The sequence below is a fragment of the Bombyx mori genome, chromosome 5 (assembly GCF_030269925.1).
Source record: "Bombyx mori chromosome 5, ASM3026992v2".
In the NCBI taxonomy this organism is placed as follows: domain Eukaryota; kingdom Metazoa; phylum Arthropoda; class Insecta; order Lepidoptera; family Bombycidae; genus Bombyx; species Bombyx mori.
This window is the reverse complement of record NC_085111.1, coordinates 9,635,714-9,662,854: the sequence shown is the minus strand read 5'-3', so window position 1 is coordinate 9,662,854 and position 27,141 is coordinate 9,635,714. Positions and strand designations below refer to the sequence as shown.

The following is a 27,141-nucleotide window of genomic DNA, read 5'->3' as shown; positions in this document are numbered from 1 at the left end:
AATAACGCTGACGTACGTCAGAGCGGTCCTGCGTCGTGCGTGCTTGATCGTGTGTAGACTTGCTGTACAGCAAATTTAACATTTAGAACTTGCTTCGAGAGGAGACTGCACGTCAAAATGGATCGTGAAACACTTTTAAGATTTATTGAAAGATATAAGTTCCACATGTTTGTGGAATGTCTCAAGCGCAGACTATATGAATAAACAAAAAATAATAAACGTATTACAATTTTTTAGGCCCAGTTTAGGGAAAGCTGCAAGATAGCGTGCGTAAAAAATAATATTAATTATTTGAGTATACTCTGCACGTTAAAAAAATCATCCAAAACCTCTTGCTATTTTTTGCCTCTCTTCTGCTGCTGCTGACAACATCAGAAGGACTCCCATTTTTGGCGTTTCGATAAAACAGCTGGCATTTTAAATAAATTAAAACCCTCTCATTTAATTCGTTCGATTTATTCTGTTCGCGCTTGATACATCCAGCACCGCGGCCTTGAGCTGACGTACAGCCGTGATGGATCGTGAATAAAGCGCTAAATGCATCGTGCATCGTGCATGGCCTTGGCGGGACGTACAGCACGATGGAACGTGAATAAGGCGCTTAATTCTACTATAGCTGAATATATAAAAAAGTCTGAAAGTCGATAGTCGAAAGTTGCATATTTTTTTAAATAAGAACCTCAAGGTAAATCTCAAACCATTAAGGTTCTATGTCAATTCGAAATACCTATTACAATAAAACTGCAATTTCTAACTTTAACCCCTATCCAATTGAAACTGACCTCATGTAATGAGGTGAGTAGCGATATACATATATGTTACCGTCTATAGGCTTTGATGACCACTTAAAATGTATTAGGCCGAAAGGTGTGTAGTTTGTTCATTTATAGCAATAAAAGGGGGATCGTGAGCTTGTGTGTATTAGTTTTTCAATAATAAAAGTACTAAAACGTCTAAAAGTGCAGGAGTATACTTTATTTTTCAGCTTTTTATAAATAAACGATTGAAACAGCCTATTCAGATGTATGTATATATCCACTAACTTAATAGCATCTTAGTAACTTAGAAGATCTAGCATATCAACACATATTTTGTTAAAGATAATGTGCATGTTGGAATGATTGAAATTTCAAATTAAACAATCTTTTTGCACAAAGGTAGAGGCCGTCAGCAGTTTTAAAAGAAAACGGGGTTTTGTTTAGTCCATACAAACGTATTCCCAGCTCCCTCCCTTATTATGACACAAAATCCAATATTATATAATATATCATATTCTCTATATTTCTAACACTCATGACCCATTCCAGATATCCGCAAGTTTTTCCAGTTAAACTACACATAAGTAAAACACCCAGTAAACAAAATATTTTTTGAAAAAATATCATATTGTAACAATTTTAGAGGAGGGAACTGTAGAATAAATATCACACGTCGTGCATAGATATTTTCAGTCTGAGCTGTAGTTGCTCTATTCGCGGTCAATGAAAGTAATATATCGTAACTGTCAAACCAAAATCTGCTATGTGCAAAAACTCTATTTTGAATTAACGAGTAAACACATTTTCTTATAAAATTTTATATGAAAGTAAATTTTTAAGAACTATATCAAATGAAAGCTATAGATAAATATTAAAGCTACCTATAGACAATACATACACATATAACAGTTTTTTTTATACGGTAGATAGGGCTGTGAACTATTCGAAAAGGTCAAAAACTGCACATAGCAGATTTTCGTTTGACAACGACGATATGTAAATATTTTAATCTTATTAAAATTTTTCGGCACCCGCGCTTCCTCTTAAAGAAATCTAATGGGGTTGGCAAGTGAAATCTGAACTGTTATGGCCCTTGTTTATAGCTCATCCTTTTAATCTTTAAATCAGTTATAATTATGGCATACGTTTTATATATTTTTTTAATATTTAAATCATAATGTTTTAGGGAACAAGATATGTGCCACATTATCAATTGTTAACCCCATTAAATATGCTCGGACTGACCACATATTTATAAGGAACAGCCCGGATCTTGAACATCGAATTCATCTGCACAGAACCCATTTTTACATTTCTATAGCAATAAGGTATGACGCAAGGGTTAAGAAATTGTGCTTTGGATAAGGATGCTTGATTAGATCATCACTTAACTCGGCCGAAACCTATCCAACTATCCACTACATGTTACTCAATAATGAGTATCAATCAACCTTTTCGTACAATGATAACGAGTTTAGAGTTATTATTCATCAGGTTAATTTTAAGTAATTAACTTTATTTTAAACAAAATATTTTGAATGCTGTTTGAAATCCTAAGGTCGACGTTATTTTCGTCAAAAATTATTTACAAACAAAGTTAGTAAAACGATCTCCAAAAAAATTATAATTAAATAGATAGTTAACAATTTATTTCGATGGAGGCACGATGCGCCAATCGACCTTCACTTTCACCCAAGATCCGTGCCAGTACTTATAACAGTTTGTTTTCTACTTTAATAACTCGCTTATAATCTTTGACTTATGAAAATCATTAACAGACGTCATCTTTCAAAAAAGGTACCCGTTTACCTTTTTTGGAAGAAGTCCGACAAGATATTGTTTATGATAAATATTTCACAAAAAAAAAAACCAAGTAATTAATGGTTATTATGGGCGGGTATGTTGCCTTATATGTAGCTATAATATTAAAAGTACTGAAAAATTATGTTTTGATTAAAATTTGACGATTAAGATAGATAATATTTTTAATCCCACTTTATCAGCAGTTTTTGGTAACATATAACAAAAATGCTCTCAATTGAAAATCCCTACAACTAAGTATTGCTTATATAAAAGGCAGTTAATACAATTCTCTAAACAGTTTTATCGTAGTTAAAAAATACCAACCGAGATGATACTTCATTATTAATGGCATTATCTTAATCACGGAATGTAATCAAACGAATGTAACAAATATATCTACATCTACGATAAAATCTGTTGAAAATATTGTATTCAATTTCGACATCAGATTCATCTGTATCCACATTTTATATTTGAGCAAAAACAATCTTGATATATCGCCTTTACGTCTGTTCTAGACTACGAGTACAATATTGAAATTTTGGGGTCGACAAAATTAAATTATTTATAATGTTGTTAACTCAGTACAGCATGAATGCAATTGTCTCGTTTTAAATAAAGATCAATGTCATGTACAAAATTATTAAAAAATATTAAATATCAGATTATATCACAAAGTCTTTCGTTTATATAAAACACAACAGCAATAAACAACACAACAACCATTTTTATAACAGAATGTAACAGGATTGATGAATTGTGCAAAACTATGGTTATTTTAATATAATTTTTGTGCAAAAGAAAGTTTGTTTTTAATATTTGTTAAGTACGTTCAAATCATGCAATTGACTGAAAGTTACATTCTGAAATTTTCGGTTAATAATGTTATTAGCACTAGGAACATTCACAACTAGGTTGCTGACGCCAGTCTAGCCCTTCCTTCGGACACTAATTGTTTGTTTAAATAAACATCCTCATCGGTGGACGTATCAATAAGTTCTAAAGTTAACAAGGGCTCGTTTGTGTTTAATGGATCTTTGCCTACATCTTTGCAGATACCTACGTATTGCTGATCTACGCACAGTTCCTGAAATCTAATGCAATCTTCTACTGCCCAGTCTTGGTGTAGTGGCAATACGTCTGAAAACATAATAATTAGTTGTTAATTAAATAGATCAATAAAGGTTGATCTTAGAGAGAGAGAGGGTGACTCACACGGGGGCAGCGTGCGGGCTAGCGGCGCGGGACGTGCGGTGTGTAGTGTGGGCGTGTGTGCGACTCACCGTAGAGACGCGCCTTGATGGCCTGCGGGGGCAGCGTGCGGGCTAGCGGCGCGGGACGTGCGGTGTGTAGTGTGGGCGTGTGTGCGACTCACCGTAGAGACGCGCCTTGATGGCCTGCGGGGGCAGCGTGCGGGCTAGCGGCGCGGGACGTGCGGTGTGTAGTGTGGGCGTGGGTGCGACTCACCGTAGAGACGCGCCTTGATGGCCTGCGGGGGCAGCGTGCGGGCTAGCGGCGCGGGACGTGCGGTGTGTAGTGTGGGCGTGGGTGCGACTCACCGTAGAGACGCGCCTTGATGGCCTGCGGGGGCAGCGTGCGGGCTAGCGGCGCGGGACGTGCGGTGTGTAGTGTGGGCGTGTGTGCGACTCACCGTAGAGACGCGCCTTGATGGCCTGCGGGGGCAGCGTGCGGGCTAGCGGCGCGGGACGTGCGGTGTGTAGTGTGGGCGTGGGTGCGACTCACCGTAGAGACGCGCCTTGATGGCCTGCGGGGGCAGCGTGCGGGCTAGCGGCGCGGGACGTGCGGTGTGTAGTGTGGGCGTGTGTGCGACTCACCGTAGAGACGCGCCTTGATGGCCTGCGGGGGCAGCGTGCGGGCTAGCGGCGCGGGACGTGCGGTGTGTAGTGTGGGCGTGTGTGCGACTCACCGTAGAGACGCGCCTTGATGGCCTGCGGGGGCAGCGTGCGGGCTAGCGGCGCGGGACGTGCGGTGTGTAGTGTGGGCGTGTGTGCGACTCACCGTAGAGACGCGCCTTGATGGCCTGCGGGGGCAGCGTGCGGGCTAGCGGCGCGGGACGTGCGGTGTGTAGTGTGGGCGTGTGTGCGACTCACCGTAGAGACGCGCCTTGATGGCCTGCGGGGGCAGCGTGCGGGCTAGCGGCGCGGGACGTGCGGTGTGTAGTGTGGGCGTGGGTGCGACTCACCGTAGAGACGCGCCTTGATGGCCTGCGGGGGCAGCGTGCGGGCTAGCGGCGCGGGACGTGCGGTGTGTAGTGTGGGCGTGTGTGCGACTCACCGTAGAGACGCGCCTTGATGGCCTGCGGGGGCAGCGTGCGGGCTAGCGGCGCGGGACGTGCGGTGTGTAGTGTGGGCGTGTGTGCGACTCACCGTAGAGACGCGCCTTGATGGCCTGCGGGGGCAGCGTGCGGGCTAGCGGCGCGGGACGTGCGGTGTGTAGTGTGGGCGTGTGTGCGACTCACCGTAGAGACGCGCCTTGATGGCCTGCGGGGGCAGCGTGCGGGCTAGCGGCGCGGGACGTGCGGTGTGTAGTGTGGGCGTGTGTGCGACTCACCGTAGAGACGCGCCTTGATGGCCTGCGGGGGCAGCGTGCGGGCTAGCGGCGCGGGACGTGCGGTGTGTAGTGTGGGCGTGTGTGCGACTCACCGTAGAGACGCGCCTTGATGGCCTGCGGGGGCAGCGTGCGGGCTAGCGGCACGGTAGGAGGCACCGGACGCAGCGCTTGGATTTCGAATAGCGCCAGGTCACCGTAGTCGCAAAAATACACTGACACTATCTCCGACGACACAGATCCCGCCACTGTCACTCTGAATGTTGAAATAATTATGTTATATTACTAAAATAAAATACAAACAATTCAGTGCAAAGACAACAAATAAATATTTTGTCTATACTAATATTATAAAGAGGAAAGATTTGTTTGTTTGTTTGTTTCGAATAGGCTCCGAAACTACTGGACCGATTTGAAAAATTCTTTTTCCATTAGAAGCCGACATTGTACCTGATGAACATAGGCTACTTTTTTTTTTTTTTTATTTATTTTTTTGTTTCATGTGTGTTTTAATGTTTCCGAAGCGAAGCGAGGGCGGGTCGCTAGTTAGTAATAAAAAGTTAAATGCCAAGTTATTACCTGTACCACGATAAATCTTTTGCATAATACACCGTGTACAGCTCCCCATTGGCCGGTTTAAGGGGCGCGTCTGTCTGCGATAGCTTCGGACATTCAATTTGCAATGAAGACATCATAGTTTGTAGCATGTGTCTCGTACTGTTCGGTTGAACCTGAACACATCGTTCACAAATGAGCAAAAGATTATAATGCAATAAAGACCAGGCCTCTTGGGCGTTTGAAGAAAGCTGTTCGTGAACGCGACTCACGTTACGGTACGTAACAAAATACCTACAACAAAAATATTTCCTACTTTAATTAGTAAAAGCATTTTTTTATCACTGTTACTTGGCAAGGAATAATTAATGAAACATATATTTTATAGTACATATCGAGGAGTGAAATGCTATTTGGTTTAATCGAAATTTTAATACATTTAATACATACTATTACTTAATATGAGACATTTATCTTTGTAATTAAAGGTGCGTTTTTTGGTATTAGCATCAACGGTTCGATGTTTTTAATTGAACTTAAATTAAGTTTCTCCACTCCGTTCATAATAGTCATCTCAAACAGAAGCTCGCGCTTTCTATTGTCATTGTGTTACTTCCGATATTTCGAATACTTTACAGTTTTCGATGATCCGTCGTATTTCTTCTGATTATATCTACGACCAGCGAAAATCGAACCGAAGAAATCGCTAAAATATGTAGAATAGTAGTATAGTTGTTAAAACCAAAAATACTGTAAATGTCTGAATGGGTCAGAGCAAGGATTAAATAAAAATAGTTACCACAAAATTCCAGGGATTGGCGGCCATCGCCACGTAGACGTCAAAGCACTGTCCGGGGGAGGGCAGGGTGGGGGGCGGCAGGGCGGCGCGCTCCGGCCGCTCGTCCGCACCACTAGCGGTCCGGTATAAGCGCTCCTTCTTTTTATTTAACGCCTCTACGGGATTCGGGGTGTCCTTCTTCTGCTCTTTCACCTTGTCCCTGTTGGTCGTTTCAATATTTAAAGCCAACAATGCCAAGAAGTCGAATCAAGCCGCCCGAGCAACTTTTTTTTTATTCAACATAAATGAAAGTACATACTTGTTGAACGTCAAAAAGAACTACCGCCAATTCACAAAAACTAGCCTCCGTCCTGAGAAGAACTATCAAGAAACTCAGCGGGCATGTCTTTTTTCTAATATTAGTTTTTTTTTGTAATTCGATATTTTTTTTAGATTTTAGAAATCGTGACCACTGACTGGTTTAGGTACTCGTGCTCCATAAAGATGTCGTTGTTGACGGAGGCGAGCATATTCTGCGGCTCCGTGCGGACGAACAGTTCGACGTGCGGCGCGGACGACGCGGCGCCCGTGCCGGGGAGCGCTCGGCACAGCACGCGCTGGTCCAGCACCAGCTCGCGCAGCCGGCTCACCATGGCGGCCGCCGCGCGCTCGGCGTGGCCCAGGCGGACCAACATCGCCTGCCAACATCGCGCGCAAACTTAACTAAACAATCTAGGTTTTTCAGTACGATTCTTAGACAAGTAACTGTTGTTAAAAACAATCCAGTTATTCATTCGATATCACGATAAGAGTCGATCTTAGCCTCTTTTTAATGTTTTTTATAGTAAAGGGCAACACCATATGCAAGAGAAATAATAGCTTTGCGGACCGGCGCGTAACAGACTAGATGTTTCCATTGTTTTATTTTATCACCTATTAGTTTTATGTGCAATGCTCACTTTATGAAATGAACTTAAAAAGGACACACAGTAAAGCGACAGCTTTATTTTTAAACTGATGCTAAAAAAGAGCATTAAGGGGAGATATTGTGAGGGTGTTTATGTACATCAATATAATTGACATCTTCGCTTCTACCTGAAATGGGTAGGCGTTGAGAGCCGGCGAAAAGGTCTGCAAGGGAACCAACGATGACAGGGGAGCCCGCAGGATAAGGCCGCTGTCGACGAGTTGCGTTCGCACTGTGCCCTCGCCGTCCAGGCCGCTTATAATAGTGCAGCGAACCCTGGTGGTATAACAACATGCATACGATTAATAAGTCGTTCAGTTGCACGTGTGGGTGACTCACATGTATTTTTTTTATTTTATTATAATTACACTACACAACAATACATACATACTTTATTTTATATCAACACATTCATTTATCACACAATCATACAAAACCTTACTTACACTAAAAAATAATAATTCACAAGCAAAGTCAGGCGATAACTGCAGTACAGCAGCGGCGATAATATTTCGCTAGTACATCGGTGCATAGACGAACCGGTCGTCGCATTTTTACCGATCCACCACCACCAGTCGAAATATGACTTGCGAGCGCGCATCCCGTATTATACACCTACCTGTGCTACGCCTTTTCAAATTATTGCTTTTTGTTTTATGTACCTGCTTGTTTTGCTTGGACTATCATATATTTCTTGTTACTTTCTCCTTCTTTCTATATTTTGTGTTCGTCTTAAATAAAAACTTTCTTTATGTCCTTTTGTGTTTGCAAAGACATTATATTACAACTAGAGATGAAACGGATATCCGGCAACTATAGTAATTCAGTATTTGTATTTGTTTTTCTTGATCGCGAAAATCACAACTATTATCCTTTGCCATTTCATTGAAACAGTCCCAAAAAGTGTCATGAGCTTCACGTGTGAAGTTAGATCCAGTTTCATCTTCTTTCATTCAAAACCACAACGACACGCATAAACAAAAACAAACAGACACGCGCGAGCACTTGAACGCCCCCGAGTCGTCGCGATCTCCGCTCACGTGCGACAACACCCGAACTCGCACGAATATTTCCGAAAGGACCGAATATCCGGCGCTCCGGCCTCGCAGCTTGCCAAATATTCGGTATCCGGTATCCGGCCAAACCACTATCCGTTTCATCTCTAATTACAACCCAAGACGACTAAACACGAAAATCAGAAGTATGAAAATGTAGAGGTCGACATACCAGTCGCCGGCGAGCGTGCGCACGATGTAGAGCGTGGCGGCGTTGGGCGAGGGCGCGAAGGGCGCGGCGGGCAGCTGGCGGCGGTACGGGCCCGCCGTGAGCAGCGCCAGCGCGGCCCGCACCGTGTCCGCGCCGCCCGCCGCCGACACCCACACGCGCCCCTCCTCCGTCACGCACTTCACCTCCACCTCGCACGGCTTCTGCGGGTAAAACGTCATTCGCGCGTCAGACGGAAGATCTTTCAACCTAGACTCAGGGGATTTGTCAGATGTGTGAAGGATATCCTATTTAACAATGGCTAGTTATCAATATTTGTAATTTTAATTTGTGTAGAGCGTGGACTGTAATTTGTCCTGGTCGCTTCAATAATTAGATATATTCAGAGAGAAGGTTATTTTTATTTTAAGTATTTTAATGTAGTTACAACACGTGTACGTACGACCTGAACTTTGATTGACTTACAATGACTGTGTTGCCAAAATTATTATTCTGTTTCAAAATTCGAAAAACAGTCATACAAACTTCATGTTTAGAATTGCTCTAAACACAATTGTGTTTTCAATAGCCAAATCTATGCACATTAATATGGTTTTGCTGAGTGCACATACTATTTAGATTGCAATCCAGATTAGATCTAGGTACTACTTGTACGATTTAGCTAATATGTACTGTAATTACTGTAATTTGTTTTGTGCAACAATAAATAAAAAAGAATAAAAAAGATGCGAGATGCGCACGCCGTGCAAAACGTGACGAGTCGTTTATATTTTACTAACAGCACACTTGCATTAGAGGGATATAAATAATATTTTTAATACAGACATATTCATCGAGTAGTACAAAGTAGTGTAACTATAAGATCAATCAATAAGATAGCAAATGTTGCATAAAAACAACAACATCTGTACCAAGCGTTTCAGTTCAATGAACTACTTTCTCCACATGACCACATAAACTTGTTGTTTTGTGACATATTCACTTGCGAAAGTTTTTCATATCTTGCAATTTTAAAATCCAGACATTCCATTTCGTTGGTAAGCTTTTTTCTTCCTATATATTTTTTTTAATTACTTATAACTTTGTCTTATGGAAAATTTATCCAATGGCATACAATAAATAATGTACATACAAAACGTACTTAACTGCTCTTTTATTATATATATTTATATCGTGTGCATATTTGCGGTTGCTTGCTTATTTACCGGAAAAAAAGATTAAAATTTCCTTAAGGTTTCAAAGAAGAAAAGTCTTACTCTACTGACACAAAACAATGAAGGAATGAAATTTAAAGCATATGATGGAAAATTTTGTATTATTCTTCTCAGTCGTACGCACTCTTGGTAGAGTGGTCGTGGTCATCAGTTCGGGTGGAGGTGCGCTTCACCAGACCGCGTCACCATTCCTCGCATACCGCGGCCTTTCTTGTGCTATATCTTGTATTATAATCCTAGAGAAAATTGGTCTTAACTATACAATATTCAAATAGCGAGACCACCTAGATCTAATGTGAAAGCGAGTGCCGCGCGGCGCACAAGCTCACCTGCGTGATTGAAAAGGCGCCGGAAATGCAGAAGTCGTGCACGATCTCCTTGTTGAGGTTGAGGTCGCGCTGCGTGGAGGTGTCGTAGAGCACGAGCGCGATGGAGGGGTCGGTGGGGTCGGTGCGGGCGCCGGGCGCCGCCACGAGCACCTCCCCGGGCAGTCGGCGCCGCACCAGCTCCGCCGCCGCCGCGCTCGCCGCCAGCTCCTCCACGCCTTCCAGTCGGCAAAGGATCGCCTGCCCTCACGAAACTCTTACATATTACACTCTCGTAATTAACATTTCAGGTGATTATAAAGAACTACAAGGAGAATGGATACCATTAAAAAAATTGGCTATCCTTCATTAAAAAAGCTTTTTTTTGGATGTGTCAGGTTTTAAAGTATCCCAAGTTAACGGGGAATGGTATATAGATGCAATAGCTAGTCAAGAGACCCAACATATTGCTGCTATGGTAGCTCGTCAAAAACCAAGGAAAAAGTCAGGCTCCAAAGTAAATTACTTGGTAAGTCTCACTAGGATTAATTTGATGTTTTTTTTTAAAGATTGGGTTTGAAATTTTGAAAACTAGGATAGAGGATGCTGCTACATATTTTGCAGGAACAGCTATCTTACATTAAACACTCGGTTTGGGAAATATTCTGGACAGTTGCATGAATATACATACATATACTACCCGACAAACCTCGAATGCACTGTGGTGTTATCTACGGTATACTGATTCTGAACGCATTATAATCCTACAAAAGTCAATGTTATTTTAAAACTAAAACAGTACATTTAAATAGCGAGCCAAAAATAAAATGATCAACATTACTATCCTGATGATATTGGGCAGGACATCAGACCAAAGTAACATAATTATTCTATTATCATCAGCCCTTGGCCATGTTCAAAATTTCAACTTAATGGGATTTCTAAGGTTAGTGAAAATTACATTCAGAGATTCCGTTACACAGACACAGGTTACGCTAGTGACGTCGTCGTCTAAAATACTGAATTCTTAAACAAATTTAAAATACAAGTTGATTGTAAGACTCTGACGTCTACCGGCACGCGTACTATCTCAACGTGAACTATACAGTTCAAGTGTCTACAATTTTCTGAATGATTTCTGTAACCTATCATTATCTCATGGTTGTCGGTTGTAAATTCCGACTGCATTTTCAATGACTATTAGATCGTTTATATTTCCATTCGACAACAATTAACTAAATCATTATTTCTATCGTTATAATATATCAAATACCTGCGGGGGTAATTTCCTGAATTTAGAATCTAGAATTCTAATTTTATTTAAAGCCACGACGTCGTCGTCTCCGTGGTCTCCTAAAAATACGGAGGCTGTTTCTTCATCGAAGTCCATTATTTTGGCTCGTTGCCAGCCGCCGTCGTCCAAATTGACCGCATACCTGCAATAACGTCAAAATTAACCATACATATTCTCATTTCGGTTGTCATCTTCATGGAAGGTACAAATTAAATATGGGCGTAGTAACTGAGCGTGCTGTGCTTCTCTCTATACTTACAAGTTTGAAATCATCTTAAGGAATCGTGAACGCACAAATGACGGATCTATAGTAGAATTATTTTGTCCGTGCAGTTTGGGTCATAAATAATAGGAGCGGTGAAGAGAATATTTCGCTCTCTCTTCCACTCACGAGCCTTATAGACGGGCATAGTGATGCGCATTATTGTTTTCGATTATCGTTATCGATAAGCGTTATTGATAGTGTATTTAGTTTTGTCATTTTGTAAGTTAGTGATAAAAATGAAAGTAAAAATCATTAATCGAACACTTACACCACATATCACCGCAACAAGTTAACGAGAACGGCAGAAATTAACACTTTGTAACTTTTCGGGATCTATTTTCATTTCAGTGAAAATTTTTAACACATTGTTGATAACAACACGTGCAAATATTATTTTGAATAAATTCTGCCGTTTTGGTACAAAAAAAGGAGTAGCCATTGTGCCACTAAAGAAATACAGAGCGAATGCATAAAAACGAATTTCTCTTCGACGTATGTACTATAATTTGCAAGTAAGTACAATAAACTACTCATAACATAACAATGTCTCACCACCCTTCGTATACCGCCCCGCCGCCGTGTACCTGCCTTCGATGACTCATTTGTTTTTATGGATAATGACGTTGCGCCAGCGCAACATGCTCACCGCCCTAGCCGGTCTATGATTTATGACCCAAACTGCACCGACAAAATAATGCTACTATAGCTAATAATTTAATAACTTGTATTTATTATATTATGGAAATAAGAAATTTAACCAATTTTAATTTAAATAGAATTATTCTTACCAGGCGTCTCTTATAATCATAGATTTGTCAACTGCAGTGCCAGAGCTATCGTAGTATTTTGCCATATCTGCTAGGAGTGTTTCAAAAGCATCCTATGAAGAAGTGATATTATTAATTTTTCTTCCGTTCTCTGTGATTATGTTTGATCATTCTACAAATTCCTATTCATATACAGTCGTGGTCAACTAATTAGGGACAATCTCTAGTTAAGCCAAATTGTGAATATTTTTTTTATTTTCCAACGAGGCTTAGCAATATTCCATATCTTTTACATGTAAGTGTAATTAGTCATTTATGTGCGCGATTATACAAACAATAACAACTTCTTAAACATTAAACCTCTTTACAGTATAGCTGATACAATATCATAGTGCTATTGGTTCAAAGAATGCTGGCTGGCCATTTAATTAGGGACACTGAGGTATTGCGTTCTAATTTCATAATTGGAATTTTAATACTTTTTTGTTTCTTTTCTTATTGTTTAGTGGTCGTTTTGGCGGCAATCCAGATTTTTTATTTTAAGTTTTGAGAATTATTTTGAAGAAAAATGGGCAAAAATAAAAGTTGCGATCCAACACTACGAAAAATTATCATGAAGTTTGTCGAGCGTGGTTGGTCATACCGAAGGATAGCACAACATTTAAATTGTTCAAAAACTATGGTATGCAATGCAGTGCAACATTTCAAGCGCTATAACACAGCTTTAAATGTATCCAGAACAAAAAGATCGAGAAAAACGACTCCGCAAGAAGATAGAATGATAACCAGGTTAGCTAAGAAAGATCCGTTTCTAGGCTCTATTTTAATTAAACACGAAGTGTTTGGGGCAAACAAAAGAGCCGGTGTATCTGCGAGAACCGTTCGACGACGCTTGGTAGAAGCATGGTTGTTCGGAAGAGTGGCTCGCAAAGTACCGTTGTTGAAGAAAGAACATAGAAATGCTCGTTTGGCATTTGCACGTAAATATGGACATTGGACCTACGCCCAATGGCAACATGTACTTTTCTCTGACGAGACCAAGGTTAATTTGATTTCTTCAGATGGAAGGCAATATGTACGGCGTCCTGTAAAAGCGGAAATGAATCCAAGATTCACAAAAAAACAGGTGAAACATGGCGGTGGAAACATTAAAATATGGGGTTCATTTTCTGGACGTGGAGTGGGACCTGTGAGGAAAGTTCAGGGTAACTTAGACCAACATCAATACAAGACGATATTGGAAGAAACTATGCTTCCCTATGCTGAGGAGCATCTCCCTATTATATGGACGTTTCATCAGGATAACGACCCGAAACATACCGCCCATTCAGTCAAGTCGTTTCTTACCAGTCAGTTTGTATCGGTGCTAGATTGGCTAGCAAATAGCCCGGACCTCAACCCAATTGAGCACCTTTGGCACGAAATAAAGAAAAAAGTTGCCACTTATCGTAATACAAATTCGGATGAACTTCATGAAGCTTTTTGTGAGGCATGGGCAAACATTCCTGTCGAAACATGTCAGAAACTGATAATGTCTATACCACATCGGTGTCAAGCGGTAATTACTAACAAAGGTTTTGCTACTGGGTACTGATTTTACACGTAATAAAATGGAGCTGTTAAAGATATTATAACACTGAAGATTATAAGTTTTGTGTAACTGTATTTTTCATTATACTTTACTGTCCTTAATTAAATGTCCACTACAGAATTGTACCTTAATATTTAATACATGTTTAATCTTTGATATTAAATACTTTTTCTATTTATTAAATCTTTTATTTACAGCCATTTATAGCATAATAATCGGACCACATTATACAAATAGAAAAGTGCTGAGAAATCAATAGGGTTTTATATTTAAATGTACATAACCGGTTATAGCCCTTCACTATCTTGAATGTCCCTAATTAGTTGACCATGACTGTATATGTCCCTCTAGTGCAGCGGTCGGGGAACCGGGGTAAATTACCTCAAATGGGGTATAATGAAATTTTAGGGGGTAAAAATGAAACTTTTGTGAGTAAAAAGTATATATTGAAGTGAAACTTCTTTAGAATCTTTGTGATTTCAAACTCGATGAAACGAAATGAAACGAAACGAAAAAATAAGTCCATAGAGACACAAACACATACATGTACAGGATTCAGCCGGCGAGAGAATGAGATAGAACACATTAATTAATAAATATTGAATAAATGATGTTTAAATAAAAATTTTAGTTTTGTTTTCTTTTCAAAATTATCATGGGGGCTATAATTAGAAAGATGCTAAAAAGAAGCGATTTCGTTTTTTTTTGTTCTTTGCCATGGGGTAATATCAACTTACACAAAAATATTTTGGGATAATAATTAAAAAAGTTCTCCGACCGCTGCTCTAGTGCGTCAATGGAATGGAAATTATCGCTCTATCACGCACGCCTGCTGGGAAAGTATTGATTAATATCTTCTTCAATGATGGTTTACTGGGGGTAGGACCTCTTGTGAGTCCGCACGGGTAGGTACCACCACCCTGCCTATTTCTGCCGTGAAGCAGTAATGCGTTTTGGATGGAAGGGCGGGGCAGTCGTTGTTACTATACTGAGATCTTAGATCTCATGTCTCAAGGTGGGTGGCGCATTTAGGTTGTATATGTCTATGGGCTCCAGTAACCAACCACTTAACACCAGGTGGACTGTGAGCTCGTCCACCCATCTACGCAATAAAAAAAAGACTTTTTGAAATCGATTCGCGCGTCATTTCTATCAAAATTAGTGCCGTATTCGTTTTCCACTTTCTATTAAATGGTGGATACAACCATCTGTCAATTGTCAGCATTCATCTGTCAACATCTGTCAACATTCAAGCTCTATCGCATCACCTATTTTTGATTGACATATTAATTGAATTGATGCAAATTATAGGCAGTTATTGTGGCCCGACCGCTCGATATCCCGTTAAGAGAATGGTTCGTCGCTAATTTGTTTGTTAATTGGAGCACACGCTCTAAGATTTTATTTAGCCTGTGGCGGTAGCCATCACAGAACAGAAGATATTTGACAGATGCCTGAATCTCGCTTACGACATTTTCAAGATAAACTTTTATATATATGTCTAAAGTTCCGAACAAACAACATTTGGACTCTCGGTCTTCCAAACAATATCACCCGCTCGGTGGAAGGAAGATTCCCTTTGTCCTATACTTCCTACAGGTCCAAAACATTTATAGTTTATACAAAATTTACATACATATGTTAGTGTTTGTTTAAAGTCCACTTACACTATATTGAGGTCCTATTATTCGTAACCAAATTTCTAACGTAGAATTAGCGACCGTGATGAAAACGTTCCAAAAATCGTCCTCAGGAAATTGTAACGGAGGCAGGTCACTTTCGATGGCTTCATCGAACACACTCGTGTCCACGGGCAATGGTAATGACCCCTGTGTTTGAAAAACTATACTGAATATAAAATACACATAAAAAGAGCATGTAATGGATTCGTCAAATAGGTTTAATGCCTTGTTACCGGATAAAAATAGACAGACTTCAAATTATAAGAATACAGTCAATGTAAAATGTATGTATAAAATATTTAATATATGTAATAAATAATATAATAATATATCTTTACATGAGGTGAGTTCTCGGTTGTTGGTAATCCATGACACTAGTTTTACTGATGCTATAACCATCAGTATTATGAGCTCGCCTAAATAGGTAGCACCGTACTGCCCGTTTTATAAGGCATACTCATCACCAGGTGGGCCATGAGTTCGTTATGCCACTAAAGCAATCAAAAATAAAACTATTGGAAAATCCATCTGAAAACTATTTGCTATATATTGCCAATAAAATGGTTAATTGCAACAAAATATTTTCTAACAGCTTTCTCTCTCTCCGCTGGAGCCCATGGAAATCACAATGTGAATGTCTTTACCAATGTTTAGACATAAAGTATATTTGTTAGTCTGGTGAAAGATTAAATAGACATTGCTAAAATTAGCAACCTCTTCTCTCATTGCTTTTTATTGACATGAACTCTAGGCTAACTTAGTTTAAATCTTAAATGAAAACCATAAATATATGTAAAACATTTTACATTTAAACATACCTCTTTGGCGAGAAGAAGAACTGAGAGTCCGTTAGCAACCCTATCTATCACGATGAAAGGACAATTTTCCACAAGATCTTGCCAGTCAGTAGGCAAATTTTCGCCATATTTTTTTCTGAAAAAATTGCTTTTATTAAATGTTCTGTTATTTTAACTAATTATAAATTGAGAATAAATAAAACGATTGTATACGAGAAGCCACTCGGTTCTGAAACAAACTATATTGCTGTCATGTCTCCGTATTTTCTCTTTCATTCGCTGTTGAAGCGAACTGTCCGTCCAAAGAACTCTAATAATAAGGCTTCTATTAAAGTTTCGTAGACATCGGTTCAGTGATATTTGCGTGATACTCAAACGAAAAAACGGATAAATAAATATGTAAAAATCGGTCATCAGTCGAACTAACATACTCGATACTTTTATCAAAATGTAAGAGTTTAAAAAGGCGTAAAGGTAATTAAAAAAAAACGTTTTTTAAGGCTATATGTCAACCAACATTTTTTCTTACCTGTAAAGAAAAGGTACAGTACTAGCCCAAAGTCCAGCTTCATGTTCCGACACAAGGTCCACGAGAGATGACATAGCTTTGGTTGGTGACGAAGTGGGTACTCCTTCAGTTTCAGAGCTTTCCAATAGTTCAAGTAATTTTACGGCAGCCACTTCTTTTGCCAGTTCTTCGGAAGGCGAAGAATTCGGATAAGACATCGCGACGTATGACGCGCCGACCTTTCGAATGGTTTTATAAATGAATGCAACTAAACAAAATATCTATATATTAATATGTGAAGCTGAAACTTTGTACCTCTTTTTAAGAAAATTGCGCGGACGGAGGAGTATGAAATTTCTCACACTTATAGAGAATATAGAAAAGGAGTGCAGAATGTTATTTTAATTTTAATTTTACTAGCATAGTTATAAGTATTACTCTACTTAAAACATAAGGACTTAAGATGGTCTGAATTAAATGTTTTTTTTTTCTTTTTCTTTTTTTTTAATTATGTATAATACATTAAATCATTAAAAAACATTACACACACTACCATGTATTTGACACACACACACGCGTGCATACTATTTGTTTATTGTCCAACTTTTCTTATTGCTTATATTCTGTGGTCAAATTGAGAATAGGTTAATATTGTTTATCTTGTTTGTCTATAGTGTAGTCTTGGCGAAATCTGTGATTATAAAAGTATAATAGTCTTTGACAATAGAACCATAATAATGTCCAAACTAAAGGCTTTGTCAAACAGAACGCGTACTTAAGCCTTGTTCGGACTAGGCGAGTATTTTAGTCGAGTACCGAGTAATTTAGTAGCTAAATGTGTCTGAACACCAAAAATTTAGTCGAGTAGGTTAGTAAATAATTTAGTCAAGCCAATCCATTTTGTTCTATTTTTAACGGGCCAGTAGCGCCTCCCACCACGCGTCCTTGCTCACTGGTTCACTGACTAAACAAGTCCGACCCTGTTGATTAGTAGAGTTCATTAGTGCCACTTCTCAAATGGGTATCTTTGCGCTGAATTTCAGAGTGTATTTTTGTTAACAGAAAATTTACACAACTTTCGGACATTCTCAAATTATCGAAGTGTTCTTTGGGATCTCTTCCAATGCTAATTCCTTCAGAAGACATTTAGTAGCTCCTAGTTTATCTCTTCTATCGATCCATTTTCGTACCCATAACTTATTTTTCTTAACCTCAGAAATTTCCTCATCCACCTCTTCTAAAATAGCCATTACGATTAGCTTAATCAGTTTATTCACTCTATTGCGTTGCAGCCTGTTCATATTGCAAATCACCACTCACTTGTGTACTCTACTGGACCGTAATGCGAACGATTTCTGTGCAGTAGCGAGTAGTTTAGCCACTAAATTACTCGGTACTCGACTAAAATACTCGCCTAGTGCGAACAAGGCTTTAGCGCTTGTACTACTATGGTAATAAACTGTCAAACAGAGCGCCAGCGCTATAAGTACGCAACGCCCTGTGGCGGCGTTAGGACGCTTTGACGTCAGGCATTGTAATTTTTTACAAATGTTATTTTAGCGTCCGAGTGAATCTGTATTAAAATACTGGATAATGCCCGAAAAATTGATATAATTAGTTACAAAATACCCATGCTTATACAATGCCACATATGAATCACTCGACATCTTAATACTTTTAAATTTTCAAACTGCTATAGAAAGGCACTATGATTTGGCTGATGTTACGTTGCGTCAAGGAGCGTTTGGCTCATCTAGTCAATTTGTGTGACATGAAAAGAGCGCGATGTTAAAACGCAGCGCTAAGTACGCGTTCTGTTTGACGAAGCCTTTATAATTTCAAATAATTATAGTCGAATTGCGACAACCGGGGGACCACTAGTTAAAATAAAAACAATCAATTCTAAAAGCAGTACTAACTTTCACCGTACTGTCGTAGCTGGCAGGGCCCCGTTTCGGTCCAATATTCTGCACTTTGTATACGGGAGATGGGAGGCCTAGCTTTCTACATGTCCACTCAAGTTTCGCTACTGAGGACGTACAGTCTGGGGGAGCCTCCAATTTATGGGCCGGCACCACATTCGTTACCGGGTCACTTTTGTCCTGCTGCAGTAATAATAATCAATACATACAATACTTTCAAATTATTACATGCATAAATTATTATATTGTTATTTTTATTTCTTTTTTTTTTCCTACCTAAGCTGATGGTCTAGAGAGACCTTTTTTTTATTGCCTTTGTAGGCAGACGAGCATACGGTCCACCTGATGGTAAGTGGTCACCGTCGCTCATGGACGTCAGCAATGCCAGGGGCAGAGCCAAGCCGCTGTCTACAATATCAGCGTCACCGGGCTAAATTCATTTGTGGAAATAACGACAAAGGGAAGATCGTCCACTAAGCGGGTGAGATTGCTCGGTAGACCGACGGTCCACAAATCATATTAAACTATACACAATATTGTTTTTACTGTTATACTCACAACAATTTCATTATTCGCTGCTGGCAATTGTAGAGGTATCAGATCAACAGTGCTAAGACGATCTCGTAAATTCGAGAGCCTCTGTGACGCAGAAACTTTTCCGCTACTTTTATTTTCAATGTCTTTGCCTGTTCGTGCAGATTGTTTATGCTGAAACATAACGATTCATCAAACATCTGTTGAAACTAGGCCCGTAAGTCTACAGTTTCACTATGTTGTAATCCGTATATGAATGAATTATTATTTCACACACCTCGTTCGACATCGCTTTTCATATAACTAGTTACTAAAAAATTACTGTAATATTATAATTTATAATTCACAGTAACGGTCATTAATAGCGTTATCATTTGCACGAGAAGTCAAGTTAGTATTTCAATCAAAATGACATCCACTGTGTTTGTTGCCTATCAAAATATACGAAATAAGCTAGCGGGTGCTATAGTACTACCAATGCATTTTGATCCGTACGAGTTGGCGTTTTATGAAATATTTAGATTTAAGGCGTCTTGCGGCAATAATCTTGTTATCTACATATTATACATTAATTAATTAGATAACTTAGAGTATTATTCTTAGATCAGAAAACAAATTATATAATGATAAAACCAATATAATCCCAAAAAGAAGGACAAACATAGGTAAGATAAATCGAATTACGAAACTGAGTATCAAAGTAATTAAATCATAATGTAATTAATGAATTATAATTTTTAGCCTATTGAAATGAAAAACGAGTTTAGAATGGACTGTAATTTTTTTCTACACCAAATAGGGACCGTGGTTGCAACCACATTGAAATTTGAATTAAAAACGTTACCTATTTTACACAAAAGCGCAGCCAAGCCAATGGCTACTTCAAACTAGAACTGTCAATCGCACGATATGATATGTGTAGGTTCCTGCTTGGGAACTAAAAATATAGAACCATACATATATTATGAGAAGTTGTAGACACAGTGGTGTAGTGGTGCACACACAATGTTCGTGCATATCATATTTGCGTCGGACGATATACCTCTTCAGAAACAGAGCTATGACTTCGTAATTGTGGAAGCTGAGCAGAACTTTTCGTTGCGGTATTTTCTGAGTATTCAGTCGTTGCTGTTTTCGTTGGCTGTTTCGGAATTGTACTATTATTTTTCGTTTCGATCGTTTTATGCGTGTTGTTAGGTTTGACATTCTGAAACAAATTAATAAAAAATAATGGTCCTGATTTACCTTAATGCTTGTGAAAATATTACACTAATGTAATAGAATCGTCTTTTCAAAATTATTACAAAGTTAAGACGATAATGGTATTAAGTATAATTTGTAAAGGGGAATGCCCACTCTCCATAGTGTGCTGGGCCCAAGATGGACAACAAATATTACTAAAAAATGGACTATTTCAAATTCTTAAATGCATTGGATATCTAAAAAATATATTGAAATTGACGCCACTATTATAAAAAAAAAAATAAAAGTAAAAATTCGTTTTGAGGTAAATTTTCTATATAAAAATATGTATGTGTCGGATTGTGAGATACTTCAAGAACTTTTCTTAATGTTTAATTTATTAAATATGATAAGAGAGATGTACCTAATGTATTTTTATCCAATTGTAGTTATTAGGGTATAAAAAAACACACATACTTCTTTAAATATCTATATTTTCTTTATCTTCATACACAATTAGTAAATCATCTAAAAATAGCATAGGAGGGCATAGACACGGTTTTGAATCTCGGTCAGGTTAAAACCACAATTCACACAATGTTTTTCAGCCGCAGTGTGAAACGTTATTGATCGGTATCCATAATCGAATGCAGCTGTGATCCTTAACTCCTGAGCCAAAGTCGTCGTTGAAGGGAGGTTAAAATCCATAAAACAAAGCCAGTAAGATAAATCGAAGAAAAATAAAAACACATCCATTTTGAATGTAAGCACAAGTTTTTACTGGTGGTTGGACCTCTTGTGAGTCCGTGCGGGTGGGTACCATTGCTTAGATAGGTGGACGAGCTCACAGCCAACCTGGTGATAAGTGGTTACTGGAGCCCACAGACATCCACAACGTAAATGCGCCACCCACCTTGAGATATAAGTTCTAAGGTCTCAAGTATAGCTACAAGTTAAAGTAAGTCCAATGGGTATGCCTTTGATGTTATTTTATGTGCTTATAATCGATTAAAACCGATTGATTAATGATAATACTTAAAATGTTTTATTTATATACTTAAAATGTTTACTTAATACGTAAAAGGTTTTGATGCTGGCAATATTATTCCCGCAAAAATCAAAAACCTTGTTTTTTCAATAGAGTTACTTTTTTTAAACTACTTATTGTAAACTGTAGTGGCGCTCATTTGGAAGAAAGTAAATGCATATTTATTTATGACAAAATTAATACACTAAGTATTTTTTCTCTGATCTATTGTCCGCTTTGGGCCTGAAATGGGCATTCCCCTCTCGTTTCTACTGGCGGCAAAGCAGTACAGTGGCATGCACGGGTAGGCACTACCACCCAAATCCTACTGCGAAGTGGGTTTAAACGATAGGATAACCGTTATGAAATACAATTAAGACTTTCATTTCTGGTCACAGCGGCGGCTCCACACCAGATGAACCGTGATCTCGCCTTACTGTTTAATGCAATAAAAAACATAATTTTATGATTTAGTTGAACTTACCTTGTAGTTGTTGTAAGAGTTGTTATTAAGTGGTGCTCCACTTTTTGCTCTATAGTACTGATTGGAATACTGACTTCCATAATTTAATGTATTATTTGAAGCTGGCTTCCTCCATATTCCTTGCTTTTTTGGTAATCGATTCTGAAAATATTTCAAATTTCAATTAAAGTTTTTTTTAGTTGCAATATCAATTTCACATATTGTCAGGTTCTATAGAAAATCTCATTGATAAAGTTATGTAATGTGACAGGAAATAGAACACTTCCACAATGTAGAAGTTGTAACAATTTTATTTTATAATTATTGGTGTTCGGGTTTATTCTAAGGAATTAATTGAAAGGTCATAAGTTCGGCTCTCTGTTTTATCTCGATATTTCTCAGGTGCGCTCTGATATTGATATTTTTTTCTTAATGGATACATCATTTATTATCTACCATTAAATAAACGGTAGTTGGGCGGGCGTTCAGAATCAACTAGAACCACTGTACTCATCAACAACAACTCAACAACAATAAAATATTTGGTATAGGATAGGTTTTCTTTCATTTCATTGGTCGATTAAGCAAGACCAAATCATTTTCTTACACAAACAGAAGAATTTCTTTGTACCTAACAATTTCTTTGAACATAACCTTGTCATTGAAATGACAAAATAAAATGCAAATGAACGGGAAGATGTCGTTTGTTGTTCCAAAGTTAAAGTCCAAACAATTATTTTTTATGGCCTGATTGTGTGTACCTCGTTCTGAAGGTTTGTCGGGTAGTACCTAGTCAGGTCATAAATTCTGTCACATGTTTAATGTAAAATAATTGAAACAAGTTTATTCATTATGTAACCATTCATATACCAAAATGAACTTAACAAAACATAGATTCTTATGACACTAAAGTTTATTCAAAATGACCTCCGTGATTTTGAATACAGGCCTTCAATCTACGCGGCCAGTCGTCTATCGCAGCACGAACGAGGTCCATGTCAATATCGGCGGCTGCCTTAATCAAGGATGTCTTGAGTGACTCCAAATTGGGATGAGGCTTTGAGCACGCCTTTTCCTCCAAGTGTTGCCATATCTTGTAATCTAACGGATTCAAATCTGGACTGGAGGAGGGCCAGTCTTCGTGCCGGATGAAGTCGATTTCACGCGCTGCCAGCCAGTCTTGTGTGCTATTCGCTCTATGAGCTGGCGCCGAATCTTGTTGGAATACCCAGTGCCTGTTATTGAACATGGTATGAGAAACAGGTTCCACAAGGTTCGTCAGGACTGTATTTTGATACACAACTGCATTCGTTTTTACACCTTTCTCACAAAAATGTACCTCTGTTAAGCCCCAATAAGAAACTCCCAACCATACCATGAGCGAGGATGGAAAATGACTTCGTTGGACACGCGGAATACGGTTGCTCGCTTCTTCACTACTGTGTGCGTACACCTTATCATTTTGTTTGTTGTAGCTCTCTTCTACGGTAAAAATTTTTTCATCCGAAAAAAGAATTTCCCGATATTTTTTTCCCGCGTACCGCTTCAACAAAGCGCGGCATCTCTTCAGTCTCAGGTCCATTAGACGAGCATTCAAACGATTTCCTGTTTTTCTTCGATATGCCCGAAGCCCTAAGTCTTCATTTAACACTCTTTTCACCGTGGTTCTGCTTAACCCCATCTGAAGGGCCAACAGTTTCTGCTTACGTTTGGGATTTCTTTGAATTCGCGCCTTTACAGCTTTTATGACTGCTGTTGTCCTAACAGACCGAGGGCGACCACTTCTTGACCTGTCATCTACACTAGAGTCTTCATTGTATCGTTTGATGGTACGATAAACGAATCTTTTGGTTATATTCTAATTTTTCAGTATGTTAAAAATTTGAATTGGCGCGTAACCGCAACGATACAACGCAATAACTGCAACACGGTCTTCTTTAAGCGTCCACTCCATATTTAAAAATTAGTAAAATTCTAAAAGTATACATTTTTATTTTCATGAACAATTCGAAATTCGAATTCAATAAACTTTTTTGTGGCCAGCATTCTAAAAGAAAGTTTTTACTGTGTGACAATACTTATGACCTGACTAGTTATATGTATGTATATTCATGCAACTGTCCTGAATATTTCCCAAACCGAGTGTTTAATGTAAGATAGCTTAAGTTCCTGGAAAATATGAAGCAGCATTCTCTATCCTAGTTTTTAAAATTTCAAACCCAATGTTTAAAAAAAAATCAAATTAATCCTAGTAAGACTTACCAAGTAATTTACTTTAGAGCCTGACTTTTTGCTTGGTTTTTGACGAGCTACCATAGCAGCAATATGTTGGGTCTCTTGACTAGCTATTGCATCTACATACCATTCCCCGTTAACTTGGGATACTTTAAAACCTGACACATCCAAAAAAAGCTTTTCTAATGACGGATAGCCCAATTTTTTGAATGGTATCCATTCTCCTTGTAGTTCTTTATAATCACCTGAAATATAAATTAATTGGGTTTATTGCATTTAGGAAAAATTATTTTTATTGATGAACTTTTTCATATAAGGAAGAGATTTTCTTTAATTTATAACGTGGTCGAACGAGCTTCAGGCCTACTTGGTATTAGGTGGCTATCATAGCTCATAGGTATCGCAACATGAGTACGACCAACCAAGACTCAATTATAAACAGCTTTCCAACTCTACCCACCGAAACGCATTACCGCTTATTTGAACACCAGCAAAGGCGCACCGCTTTTTTTTATTTTTTTTTTTTTTGCTTAGATGGGTGGACGAGCTCACAGCCCACCTCGTGTTAAGTGGTTACTAGAGCCCATGGACATCCACAACGTGAATGCGCCACCCACCTTGATAAGTTAGAAGTTCTAAGGTCTCAAGTATAGTTACAACCGCTGCCCCACCCTTCAAACCAAAACGTATTACTGCTTCACGGCAGAAATAGGCAGGGTGGTGGGACCGACCCGCGCGGACTTACAAGACGTCCTACCATCAGTATTTACGCAAATTATAATTTTGTGGGTTTGATTTTTATTATACAATGTTATTCCTTCTGTGTGGCAGTCAATCGTGAACATTTGACAAGAACGTATTTCATTAAAAAAATTGGTATCTGCCTGCGGGATTTGAACACTGGTTCATCGGTAGATATGAACACACCAGAAGTCTTATCCTTTCCACCACAATGATCATAACAAGTTCAAAATACAAATTTGAGTTCACTTTTATGCTATCAAGAACATTAAAAAACTCACACAGAGAATAATCTGCTTTACAGATACTATCTATGGGCAAATAAGTTTACAGTCCAACTTGTCATAATGGTTACCAGGGCTTATCAACATCACAATGTAATTTTCTTTAAACTGTCAACTTCAAACTTCAAAGAGATAACTGCTTCATCCAAAAAATAGTGGATAGGGCATCTGAGGCTCATAATATGCTGTCACCAATATTTTACATTAAAAAAAAATGGACATTAAAAATACCAATAGCTACTCTCTTGATTAGAAATTATTTCCAGCTAATGTGTTCTATTTCAAGTCCTGCTAATTATTTGTAAAACAATGAAAGGAGGAAACATTTTAATGAAATTAAAATTAACAATTTACTAAACATATTAACAATCTTATTTTGTAATTTTTCTCTACCATTGGTTGGGTTGTAAGCTCATCTGCCTTCAGAATCAGTAATAGAGAAAAGCTACAATAAAAGCTTGATAGTTGTCCTTAACTTCAGTATTGTAAGTATATTCAGATTTCAGTAATCTGTTTTTATAAATAATTAAAAACTATAGCTTTATATAATCAGCATTCAGTGGATAGGAAAATAATTGCAGTTTCTGAAGCCAAATTTTGTAAGAAATAAACATAGTTTTTGTTTTTGCTATATATTATTCCCCTTTTAACTTCACAAATGGTAACTGTAAGCCCTATTTTCTCTGGAAAGTTTGAGATATTTTAAATTTATAAGTGGAAACTGCTTAAATGGTAAATTATTTACTTTCAAAATAAAATCATGGTACTTACGATTACACTGTTTCAGAGTTAGTGCACCTTTGACTGATAGTAATGTTGCACGTAGGGCTTGAATTACTTGTTCTTTTTCCGCCATTTTGTCACTGCATTAATAATAAAAATATACAAACAACCCTGAAACAGAAAATTACACAATGTTATACATCTTTATATCATTTAAATAACTTTTTTTATTACTTTGTAGCCAGATGAGTAACACAGCCTAACAGACGGTAAGTATTCACCATCGCTTATGGACATTAGTAATGCCAGAGGCACAGCCAAACTGCTGCCTACTGCTAAGAACCCTCCTAAAGCCTCGTTTGAAGAAATATAATAGTTTACACACGACATTTTATTTTGATTTATTATTTTGTTCAATTTAATAAACAACGCTTAATAAATATAATACGTTTAATAAATGAAAATGTAAATATAGGTTTAATGATTTAATGATGATCAGATTTAATATAAAACCATAAAAGTAACTTTTATTAACATGAAACATTCCATGAAAGTACTGAAATCTGTGAAATGTTACATGAAACAGCTAGTGACGCGTAAGCGACGTGTACAACATCAGCAACAGAAACCAATTCACTAACATACATATAACTTGAGGACTTTCTATTTCTTTTTACAATATCGTTTTCTTCGATCTAATTCATTCCGATATTTGGTGATTATGATACTTAATGATTTATTACGATATTACTTACTAAAATTATTCCAATAAGCAGACACAAATACTCAGACAAATCAGTTTATTTCCCTTACATCAACAACTACAACATTTAAGTTTGTTGGGTACAAAATTTCAACAGGTTTGAAGCAGGTATCCCAATAAATTATTGTGATTCGAGCATAGATGGCTAAGTTCGGCTTTGTTCGTCCATTGGAAAGGCAAACGGATTACAT

General features: G+C 38.3%; 1 protein-coding gene across 2 annotated transcripts; it reads right to left on the bottom strand.

The window, feature by feature from the left end:
- Positions 1-960: 960 nt before the first annotated feature.
- LOC101740741 (tudor domain-containing protein 7) lies at positions 961-27,127 on the bottom strand. 2 transcript variants are annotated; one of them, XM_012693816.4, is made up of 20 exons: positions 26,943-27,127; positions 26,236-26,358; positions 24,467-24,684; positions 22,226-22,366; positions 20,575-20,739; positions 19,557-19,706; positions 18,996-19,181; positions 17,098-17,315; positions 16,590-16,704; positions 15,757-15,918; positions 12,520-12,611; positions 11,446-11,608; positions 10,197-10,433; positions 8,657-8,856; positions 7,558-7,705; positions 6,940-7,160; positions 6,484-6,682; positions 5,709-5,860; positions 5,225-5,385; positions 961-3,701 (listed from the first exon to the last, which is right to left on the bottom strand). In XM_012693816.4, the coding sequence occupies exons 2-20, from the start codon at positions 26,318-26,320 to the stop codon at positions 3,472-3,474; spliced, it is 3,243 nt and encodes a 1,080-aa protein (XP_012549270.1). In that variant the 5' UTR covers positions 26,321-26,358; positions 26,943-27,127; the 3' UTR covers positions 961-3,471. The 2 variants fall into 2 exon arrangements, with proteins under 2 accessions (XP_012549270.1, XP_021206342.1); XM_021350667.3 differs by having other exon boundaries at positions 18,996-19,178.
- Positions 27,128-27,141: the final 14 nt, after the last annotated feature.